Source organism: Ruditapes philippinarum, unplaced genomic scaffold (genome assembly GCF_026571515.1).
Source record: "Ruditapes philippinarum isolate M1 unplaced genomic scaffold, ASM2657151v2 ctg1453_1_1_1_1, whole genome shotgun sequence".
Classification (NCBI taxonomy): Eukaryota; Metazoa; Mollusca; class Bivalvia; order Venerida; family Veneridae; genus Ruditapes; species Ruditapes philippinarum.
Window position 1 is genome coordinate 159465 of NW_026854133.1, and position 11941 is coordinate 171405.

General features: G+C 35.5%; 1 protein-coding gene across 1 annotated transcript; it reads right to left on the minus strand.

Moving 5' to 3' along the window:
- Positions 1 to 586: 586 nt before the first annotated feature.
- LOC132739053 (procathepsin L-like) lies at positions 587 to 7563 on the minus strand. Its single transcript, XM_060726703.1, has 9 exons — positions 7410 to 7563; positions 6893 to 7038; positions 5548 to 5653; positions 4461 to 4607; positions 3577 to 3700; positions 3000 to 3100; positions 2305 to 2465; positions 1655 to 1765; positions 587 to 934 (listed from the first exon to the last, which is right to left on the minus strand). The coding sequence occupies exons 2-9, from the start codon at positions 7036 to 7038 to the stop codon at positions 835 to 837; spliced, it is 996 nt and encodes a 331-aa protein (XP_060582686.1). The 5' UTR covers positions 7410 to 7563; the 3' UTR covers positions 587 to 834.
- Between the last annotated feature and the right edge of the window lie 4378 nt (positions 7564 to 11941).

Here is an 11941-nt window from a genome sequence, read left to right on the forward strand (position 1 = left end):
TGTTTTATTCAGTAACGTTGGTAAAGCAAGCCAATAATTATTGTGCTAAGAGTCTAGTGCTGGCACGCTTGTTTTGGTTTATCATTATGCCTTGGACATAAAAGAATATCCCTATTAATCGCACGATATCAGTTTTTATCAACTTTTTTTCTCTCTTTTGTTTTGTTTTCATTTTTTTAATATTTTGTTGTTGTTGTTTTTTATGGTTTTACTTTTTATTATATACATTTTGAATAAAAGATATTTCATTGATAAGAATTGGGCGTGGTCATGAACGTGTTAACTATCATACTATCCAAACCACGCACCGACTGTCTGTGTATAAGTTAGACAACAGGCTTACTGCTAAATTGTAGCGTGAAATATCAACAGCCCTGAAACGCTTGTAATTACAATGTACAGGTCGGTATGGCATTTTTATAAAATTGAAAATGAAAATAGAAAGTGGAACGACCTTGATTCGTCCAGTTCAAGGACGATGCCATATTTCCTCGGAGGACTGGAACATATAGCAGTAAAGATCAAGTGTTTTGAAGTCGGCAAACTTCGTAAACAAGAAGAATTATTTGTGAACAACAAATATCCCTTTAAAATTTTATATTTTATTAATAACATGAACTTTAAAGAAAACAATTAAGGAAATCGAAGATAAAATTTACAGACTAAAACATCATAATTATTCTCTAAATCCAGTGTTAAGTTTGGGTAACACAATTATTTTCTTTATTATTTATCTTTTGTCCATTCAGATTAAGTTCTTTTCAGCAGATGAGTTGTTGAAATAGTACGGATTTCGTTTGGATAGCCGCATTTCCCGTTCAGATAGCTATTTGTCTAAACGGTTGGATAGCTGGCCTGTGTCGCAATGCCGCAGTTATTATCACGGTTCCTGGACATTTTGATGTATCCTTGTTCTCCCCAACTTTCACCCCAACTGAAAAGAAAATCACAAAATAAGTTAACCATGTTATCTTCATGGAATCAAGAAATTAATCAATGCATCAGCACTAAAACAAAAAGTTGTATAACAAATTATATCATGTAGCAACAATTTTTGTAATTCTGATTTCTCACTCCAGTACTCGACGAAATAGAAGATTAAAAACGGGTATGATTAAAGCAAACATTTATTTAGTCTTCATGTCCCAAATTTTACGATGCAACAATCATTTATGGCGCAATATCTCATGTGTAGCCTAGCGACTGTTTAATTAGCTCATTTCACAACAAATATTGCAATGTCATTACAATGGGCTTTATAGGTTTTAAACATATGACCTCAATGGCAAACATTAAGCGCCAAAAGTTTTATCATAAATAACGATCAGAGAGAAGGCCATGTCAAAATATTTGTCCGGAGCAGGTACATTTTTTTCCCATAAGGTTTCGTATACCATCAACAAAGTTCGTATATTTCGTTTATTTTCTTGATTATTGTGGCTGATTATCGTGCTGTCGCATGGCTAATTGCCGCGAGCATCAAAGCGCCAATAAGCCGTTTGGCGTGTTTTGCTAGCGACAGGACGACAAGACGCCAAGGCGATAACACGCCGTTTGGCTCTTTGTCGTGTGGTCGCAAGCAACAACGCGACGCGCAATTCACAACCAATCAGCTACCAAAAATGATAATTTTGAAAACTTCGACAATCATTACCTGTTTTTGACGAGCCAATAATCTCTATTGCTCTCTGAACCGTAGCCGACTGCAAGGACACCGTGATCGAGCCTAGTCTGACTGCAGAAAAAGGTGTGGTAAACCCCAGATCTAAAAATAGAATCAATTGCATTTAGAGTTCTAGATAGCTAGAATAGATTTGTCAGCCTTGGTAAATATAAAATCAAAATAATTATTAATTGAAGTTTGCAAGATTATGTAATATCATTTTTAATACATTTTTATTTTCTCTATCGAGAAAAAAACATTAATAAGGACCAAGAGATCTAAGGGAGTTAGTGCAAAAAACTTTTCGACATTAGCAACAGTTTCCACAAAACCGACTGTTGAACCCTTTAACGTTTTGTGGGTGACATACGGCTCACCGATAACGCATACATGTTTTTACATAGCCGCTTCAAATGTTTACTTTGAGCGTTTGTTTTTCTTTCTGGTTTCAACACATGCTTGGTTGTATCCCAGCGGTCGAGCCAACTGACACAGATATTTCCTGACTAACTTATCCAGTATTCATACTCTTCTCCGCAAACAATACAAGCAAATAATACAAATTTAACAAAGCACTGTATAGGCAGAGATATAATTTTTATTGTCCATGTCTCTTGTATAGCTAGGAAGAGTGTGCCAACCTGTAAAGTTGGAAGCTCGCATGTGATGCATCAATAGCCACACTGATTGGTCCCACAGTTGCCACGGCTGATTGAAGGTCGGACTCACTTTTGCTCTTAACATCAACAAAACCGGTGTCCGTGGCTCCTACGTTAGCAGCATCGAACTTGCATTTTCCGTTCTGAAATTGTATCATGGATGTATTAATTTACGTATATAACGTACATATAATTATTGTGGTTTATAATGCTTCTAAGACGTGACAGAACTGCTGTTACCAAAAACATATGTCTTACTGAGATAAAAATCTGAGATGTATTTAGTCATTATTAATGGAGTGCTTTGGTGTAGAGCATCGTAACCAACCGGCATTTCATCGTTTATACTCCATCACCTTTCTAGTTTTCTTTCAATCAAAGCACTATCTTTTTGTATTGAATATAAAGCCATTTCTAAATTTGAGGTCTTAATTATGCTACAATTCATTGTTCGTTTTTACAAGATAGATCTATCACCGGATGTGTGGCATTGTTCGTTTACAACTACACATGTACACAGACAAATGGTGTCTATATAGTTAATATAAGAAACATTTCTTAAATATTTGAATATTTAGGAAGACACGCGCAACATATGCTCGACCTAAAATTTCTGAAAATATATACCACTCATGGTGAGATGTATGAGACCCTAACAACTAAATCACGAGACTTACAACTGCTTTGTAGGGGTAACTTGATTCTGTGTCAATACCATTGTTTTCCTTGATGTACTTAAATGCTTGGTCCATTAAACCTCCTTGACAACCCTGGTTACCTAGCAACATAAAATATAAATATAATTCAAAACTAGGACCTGCAAAGCTCCCTGGCATCTTCATTTATTAGAAATACGAAAATTAGATAGTTGTGTATAATAACGAAGTTTGAAGAATTTAAGTCACTAAATGTTTCATGTCTGTTGACAAATTGACAATAGTTAATTATTTTATTACCTGACCCATTTTTGACGAAAAAAAAAAGGAAAACGTAACCACTATAATTATCTCCCCTGAATATGAAGTTGAAATATAATATGAAAGAAGGCAAAGCCTATATACGAAAGTCCGTTAAAAATCGTTTATTTTTTTCTTCTTTTACATTTTTCGTTTTAAAGGTGTCATTCGGTATTTCATGCACCGCCTCCGTTTTTAATCGGAAGACCTCAACGATAATTCTTAAGCCGAAAAGTTGCGATTGTTACGTAAATGCAGTCCCTGCCTTTGACTTCCCCTTAATTATGAATGGGCATACCTTGTTTTCCGGAGCAGTCTACCAAATTTTGCTCTGAGAGAGATGGCAATTTTCCTGTCTTTTTAAATGTTTGGCCTTCAAGAGACCCTGTGGTGGAGAAAGCCCAGCATGATCCACATTGCCCCTGGAATACAAAGATAAAAACAAGTTACTTTCAGATAAAACGATATGTTTTTGTCACGAGCGCTTAATGGCGCTGAAAAATTGCTCCTCATTGCTGTGTATTCGAATCCCATCAGGGATTTTCGAAGTTTGTTTTTTTTAAATCATGTAAAAAAGCTATCCAGCTAGCTTGCAGAATGTCGGTAGATCTACCCAGGTTTCGCTCATGACTGAAATTAGTCCCGAATGGGCAAAAAAGATCTTCCTTCATCAGTATAGCAGGAAAGTACCCTTTTTAACAGTGTCGCGGTGACTTAAAATGCGTCAAAACTAACAAACAAACGTGTGAAGTGAACAAAATCTGCCTTGTCGGAACAGGCCGGAATAAGACGTTCAAGGGGCTTTATAACCACCAAACCGGACGCATTCCTAAAGTTATCATATATGTTTTCATTTAATATATAAGCTAACTGAAACTTAAATATCATATCATTATAAATTGTTTGGAAAACTCGCTGAGTATATATTAAGATTGGCTTGAAAGTTTTGAAGTACGCTTTTTTATAAGTAGCCAATTATAGCTGCAAATAATAATCGATCAGACATCACTACAATTCACATTCGTAAGTGGCATATTATGCAGTTTTGAATTCAAATTATAATATAAGTATAATATAAGGCAAGAACAGTTTGCTGGTCTTAATAATTTCATTATACAGTAATGCTATGATTGATCAGCTATAAAACTGGTAATTAAATAACAATTTGAAACAAGAAAGCACCTGGTTTTTCACTGGTGTGACGTAACCTTCATTCCTCCAATCAACGCTGTCTGGCAGAGTCACGTGACTTGGTGGCAAAAAAGTTGAACCGTTTGTTTTGGCGGCCATTTTGTATCCGTTCATCTGACTAACGAATTCCTCATTGGTCTGAAATAGTTGGAGAAAAAGCCAAAAATGTTTTATGACATTTTCAATGATATTCGTCGTCAGTTCCCGACAAAATTTTCAAAACTTGTTGCGTTCAATATCCTGTTTTAATTAGAAAATCTATAAATTGAATGGTGGCATTATGTGCCTAACCCAATAGGCTTTGAAACCATAAACCGTGGGTTCGGGTCATACTTGGGCTCTTGATAATAATGTTATCTCGGAGGACAACAATAGACCTATTACATGATTTCAAGATTACGTGGCTTTACATTTTTGTTCAAGTAATCAGCCGAAAATATATTTGCTTAATAATTTGCCGGTACCTGACATGCAAATCGTAAATAGGATGCAATCGTATCGTGTATTTATTATATTTCAGACTAGGCCAAATAATCTCGATGTTTTATTACATTTCAGTCAATGCTTAGAAACGAAAAAAAAAAATACCACTTTACCAAAGTTCAAAGTTTTGAATTCAATGTAATGACACAGCGATTTTTAGAGTTAGAATAAAAATCTTTAAATTTTAGCTTCTTCTAATTAATTTGTAAAATATCGTAACATTTTTGTCGGATTCATAACTAATTAGTTAAATAGCTTAAGATTTCTGTTGGATTCCTAATTAATTAGTAAAATATCTTGAGATTTCTATTGGATTCCTAAATGATAAGTAAAATTTTATAACATTTCTGTTGGATTCCTAATTAATTAGAAAAAAAAATATGTGTTGGATTTCCAATTAGTTAGAAAAATATCTTAAGGTTTCTGTTGGATTCCTAATTTATTAGAAAAAACTCTTAAAATTTCTGTTGCATTCCTAATTAATTAGGAAAAAAATCTTAAGATTTCTGTGGGATTCCTAATTACAAAGGAAAAAATCTTAAGATTTCTGTTGGATTCCTAATTAATAAAAAAGAATATAATTTTAGCAACTAACCATATCACCGTAAGCGTTCATTCCAAGCCAGAAAGTGTGCACGCCCCTGTCGGCTTCCAGGTTGTGTTTCTTGATGTATGCCAAATTCTGTTCCCAGATCAAGCGTCTAAAATAAAATAGTAAATATGTTTACGTTATTACTAGTACATCTCGTACATATGTGTATAGTAACAATTATATTCTTATCATTTATAGACATTTCATTGTCGGATACCAACGGCCGAACTATGAACATTATGTTAGTTGTTAATCAACCGTGGGTATCAGATGCTAGGTCATTTAATTGTTCTGATATTCTAATATAAATTTTGTAAGTATATCTACGTTTATTTACGATAATGGTCGAGTATTTTTGGTATATTTACAATAATATTCGAATATATTCGTATTCAAATGTTTTCGTATATTTCATGTATTTACATGATTTACGATAATATTCGAATATTTACGTACATTCACGATAATTTAGGTATATACATGTATATATATAAAGTGTATGATTATGGCGGAATTCCATGACTGATCAAACTTTATATTCCATAGAAGAAGAAAAAACAACAATATAACAAAACGTTCAAATATATAAAGTAAATCAGTCCACGCTAAAGGTATACAATAAAATGAATAATTATGTTAAAAGTATTAAGTATCAATCGCGACAACAGATCACACAAGAATAATATATATGAGCCGAGTCATGACAAAACCATGCGACCAGCATGGATACAGACCAGTCTGCACATCCGCGCAGTATGATCAGGATCCATGCTGTTTGCTTACAAACCCTATAACAAGTAGAGAAACTGATAGCGAACAGCATGGATCCTGATCAGACTGCACGGATACGCAGACTGGTCTGGATCCATGCGGATCGCAAACCCATTATGTTGGTTTTGTCATGACGCGGCTCATATGGATTTTGTTTGATTCGTTATTATTTACAGCAGATAATCAATTGTTCTAGAACAAAATGTTTTGTTGGCAGTTTTTTATCAATATTTTGAATTCTTATTGAAAATATGCCCAGTGTAGACCAATCCACTTTAAAATTAAAAAAAAATGACTAACAAAAGCAAAAACTATGAACATCTTATACACTTGATTGAATCCAAAGAGTTTGATCAAAAATGAGAGACATGTGTCCAAGATGTAAACCTTATCCTTTCAGTCACGGAGGTCTAATGTAAACCTGGCATGAATTTTTCCGTAACTTTTCGGTAATTTCCGTAAAACTCCGAAATATAACTCAGTGAAATACAGTTTTATATCTCATCTCAGTCCGGTTTTGTATTGACGATCTATTTTGTTTGAATAATTGGGAAAATATATTGGGGTAAAAACGTACCTGGTGAGCTCCTCTCCGTACTGGTATTGTTTGTTGTGGTATTTCATATACTCCTGCCACTCACCGTCCAGTTCTGGGTTGAACTTTTCAAGTCTAGCAGCATAAGCAAATGCCACCAGGGCAACAATTACAGCCAAACGGAACATCTAAAAAAAAAGATACAATATTTGAGCCGCGTCACGACAAAACCAACATAGTGCGTTTGCGACCAGCATGGATCCAGACCAACCTGCGCATTCGCACAATCTGATCGGGATCCATGCTGTTCGCTATCAGTTTCTCTACTTGTTAAAGGGTTTGTAAGCGAACAACATGGATCCTGATCAGACTGCGCGGATGCATCCATGATGGTCGCAAACCCATTATGTTGGTTTTGTCATGGCGCAGCTCATTTATTATCTTACTGCTGCTATTTTTATTTATATGTTTTGCACGAGCAAAATTAAGCGCCACTTGTTAATCGTAACTTGAAAATATTTTTAACGATTTAAAAAGAATTGTTGGTATATTAAATTACCTTTGCTAGTAATGGTTGGTGTGCACGTCTAAAGGTCCGCTGTCAAACTGATTTTTATAACTTCAGATCCCGTGCCTGTCATATGACCCGACATCGAGTGTACCAACTGATAACGGAGTTATCTTGTGAGAAGAGCATGATAACTGTGTTGTCAGTTATAGTGCAGTGAACCTGGTATGAATATTTCCGTAACTTTTTGGTCATTTCCGGTAAACTCCGTAATATAACACAGTGAAAGACAGTTTAATGCATCATCTCGATTCGAGTTTGTATTGACCAGCTATTTTGTTTGAATAATTGGTAACATTTACGATTGTCGTAAATTGAGGCAAGCAAGCTAACTTAACAGTTTACAAACGACACTTATTCATTTATACGGAAATAACCGATCTTGTTGACCGTTGGGGTATCTTTTTCTATCAGATAAATGCTCATAACATTTCAACAATTTAATTTTATCAAATGCGTCCCAGATTAACTAAAATTTGACCTGATTTTTCAGGTTACATTATCTTTGCAGCTTATGTAAGGACGACAAATTTTAAAGATCCTGTAACACAATTTTTTTATGGTTTTAAATCATAAATATGATGTTCAAATTAAGATTTATTAGTATTGTAGGTTCCAAAAAGCATTATTTATAAAAATATATCCGAATTAACATTTCATGTAAATAAAGGGAAGTAATAAAAAAAATATTTTCTATAAAGTTTAAGTCAAATTTTACAATAAGAAATGAATACATTTTAATGTTTACTTATAATATGCACAAATATTTGCAGTACATATTTTAAATATTCTTCGATGTTTGAAAATTGTTTTATTTGCATAATTATGTACATAATTATATATAATTTCACTTAGTGTAGTTTACCAATAACCAGCCCGCATAGCTCAACATCGGTTAGAGCGCGAGACTTGTTATCTCGACATTTTGGGTTCGATTCCCGGTCTTGCCAACTAAAAGTACTAATCAGTCTTTCGGATGAGGTTTTAAATCGAGGTCCCGTGTATGGGTGCTTAAACACTCGGCACGCTAAAGAACCAGGAGAAGCTTCTGGAATTGGGGCATCTTTCTGTATCTGTAATTGCACTATCCTCCAAAAAAATAAAATGACTAATCTCTTCTGGAGGACTCGCCCATATGGGCGACCGGTGGCGAGTATAAATAAACGCAAATACACACACACAAATTAGTGTGTTTGTGGGGTCTTTGTGGCCGAGTGGTTAAAATCGTTGACTTGAGATCACAGGTCCCTCACCACTGTAGGTTCGATCCTCACTCGGGTCGAAATCTTTCATGTGAGGAAGCCATCCAGCTGGCTTACGGAAGGTCGGTGGTTCTACCCAGGTGCCCGCTCGTGGCTGAAATAATGCCCAGAGGGGCACCTGGGGTCTTCCTCCACCAATAAAGCTGGAAAAAAAATCGACGAAAAATCTCGGCTGGACGCTCTAGGATGACCCGACTTGAGTGTACGGTCGCCCATATGGGCTTTCCGGCGGCGACCTTAAATAAACGCATAAAAAAAAAAATTAGTGTGTTTTTTCTGCTCGCTCATATAGTCTCTTTCCGGTGGCGAGGGTAAACAAACGCAAACACACACAATTAGTGTGGTTTACCAATAGACATCCTGCATAGCTCAATCGGTTAGAGCGCGAGACTTGTTATCTCGACATTGTGGCTTCGATTCCTGGGCTGGCCAGGATTATTTTTTGTAAATTACTAATCATTCTTTCGAATGAGACTTTAAATCGAGGTCCCGTGTATGGGTGCTAAAACATTTGGCACGCTAAAGAACCAGGAGAAGCTTCTGGAATTGGGGTGTCTTTCTGTATCTGTAATTGCACTATCCTCCAAAATCAAAAATGACTAATACTCTTTTGGAGGACACGCCCATATGGGCAACCGGTGGCGAGAATAAATAAACGCAAATACACACAAGGTTTACCAATACTAGTAGCAAGCCCGCATGGCTCAATCGGTTTGTGTGCGAGACTTGTAATCTCGACATTGTGGGTTCGATTCCCGAGCTGGCCAACTAAAATTAATCAGTCTTTCGGATGATACTTTAATTCGAAGTCCCGTGTATTGGTGCTAAACATTTGGCTCGCTTAAGAACCAGGAGAAGCTTCTGGACTTGGGGCATCTTTCTGTATCTGTTATTGCATTATCCTCCAAAAATCTAAAATGACTAATACTCTTCTGGAGGACTCGCCCATATGGGCAACCGGTGGCGAGTATAAATAAACGCAAATGCACACAAAAAGGTTAAACACTTTGGTCACAACATACAGGATCTTTAAATGTCGAAATTAGGATTTAGTATTAAAGATTCATATAATAGCTTTGTGTCATATATATTTCAATCCTAAATGATATAGATAATCGTATTTTCTGTAATATACAGAATACCCTGCTAGTATCTGATATTACAACATTTATCAGGCCAGACAAAGAAAAAAAATAGGACGAGACTCTGCCGACAGATTAGACAGACAGAGCAATAGGGACAACCTTTAAAAAGTCATGTTTGAAGTTATACGACCGACCCATTAAATTTGCCGTGACTCATTTTTTTTTCAGGTATCGGGTGGCCTTTTTAATTAAAACGCGCGGTCATTTCCTTTCCGCTTCTTATCGCTCTTTTTTTATTTCGTTCCTTGTTTTTGATCAAATCGAGTTCTACCTGTTGTACACGGCAGATGATCCCCTTAACGGAAATAAAAACGTATCGAGCGCACTTTAAAGCACGTGCTTGGTAATCACAACCAAAATCCAAGTCCCAACATAATATTTCAGGCACAAATAATAAAATAGACAAACAATACAAATTTTACTTAGTCAAATAACCTATTTCGGTCTCAGCTATCAGTTTTTTTATATCTAGACTGAGCAACAGTTTTTTAATCTAGACGGAGCAGTATCAATAAAGGTTTGTAATTTCAAACATTGATCCTAGTACCCAGTCTATGCATATTTAACAAAGTACCCCTATTGTGTTGCTGTTGATTGTATTCTGTTTTGTGCATGACTGTATGCGCTTGAAGAATAAAAGAAACATTTAATGAAATAAAATCGATGCAATTTTATTAAGTTATTTAAGCAAAATAAGTTTATTGTAAAACTTGTCTAAAATTGTCCATTAATTGTTCAGAAGTAAAAGGTGATTGTTCCGTATTTCAAATGCCATCCTAACTAAATACGTGTAAGTACCAGTCATGATTTATTATAAAGATCAACCATACGCCGCTTTTCTATCGATTTGCACGAACGTTTCACATTGAACGCTGCATGGTCACTGACTTATTTACACATTATCGGTTTGATTCAAAATCAAAAATCAAAATTTAACCATTTCTATATTAAAATGGTGAACACTGCTTAAGCCACTGCTTGGGCAAAGACAGTAGCTTGCACCTGCCACTTTAGTCCACGAACATGCATTATCAAACCAAGCCTGTAATATTTTCGATTTTGACGTTTTGGATGTTCTTTAGGGATTCCGTTTTTCTATAATTTTGAAAAGTATAGGAACAATGTGACAGCTAAAAGGTTGTGGTCAGACTTGACGGTTGTGAACTATCGAAATTTTGTCATTTCTGTACGGATATCAAATAATTAAACGTAAATGTGATGGACACGAGCTATATTGTTTTTGTTTTGTTTTGTTGCTGTATATGTTGTTCTTTTTCAGTTTCAATTTTTATCGGACACAAAATAAACCCTATAACAGACTATGTTAATCTTGGACCTCTAAGTGTGACCTTTGAGGTAGGGACCCATGTTTTGCGCCTGACATATCGTCTTATTATTGTGATAATTTGTGCGAAATATTGTTAAAATCCCTTGATATATGAAAAGGTTATGGACTGGACACAAAATATACGCAATTACAGACTATGTAAATCTTTGACCTCTTTGTGTGACATTGACCTTGGAGGTAGACTATTTGTGCCAAATGTTATTAAAATCCCGTGATCAATGAAGAAGTTATACACGGGACAAAAATTATACCATATAACAGACTCTGTTAACCTTTGACATCTCAGTGCGACCTTGACCTTAGTAAGGGTGCAGGTGTTGTACTTGACATATTGCCTAAATATTGTGACTATTTGTGCCTAGTTAATTCAAAATCCAAAAGAAGTTCTAGATCGGACACAAAATATACCTTAAAACAAACTATGTTAACATTTGACCTCTAAGTGTGACCTTGAACTTGGAGTTAGGGATGAAGGTGTTGCGCATGACACATTCTCCTATTTTAGTGACTTTTTGTGGCAAGTATTTACAAAATCCTTTGATCTATGAAAAAGACCGGAGCCAAAATATACCCTGTGACAGACTATGTTAATCTTTGACCTATAAGTGTGACTCTGACCTTGGAGGTAGGTGGCCAGTTTTTTGCGCATGACACATTGTCTTATTATTTGAACAATTGTTGCAAGCATTTACAAAATCCGCTCGCAGATAAGAAAGTAATGGACCGGACACGACATTATTCTCAAATAGACTTTGTTGACCTTGAATG

Coding starts and splice junctions, on each gene's coding strand:
- LOC132739053 (XM_060726703.1), bottom strand. CDS start 7,038: ATGTTCCGTTTGGCTGTAATTGTTGCCCTGGTGGCATTTGCTTATGCT. Junction 1,766..2,304: donor GCGAGCTTCCAACTTTACAG/GTTGGCACACTC, acceptor TTCTATTTTTAG/ATCTGGGGTTTACCACACCT. Junction 935..1,654: donor TATTGGCTCGTCAAAAACAG/GTAATGATTGTC, acceptor TTTTCTTTTCAG/TTGGGGTGAAAGTTGGGGAG.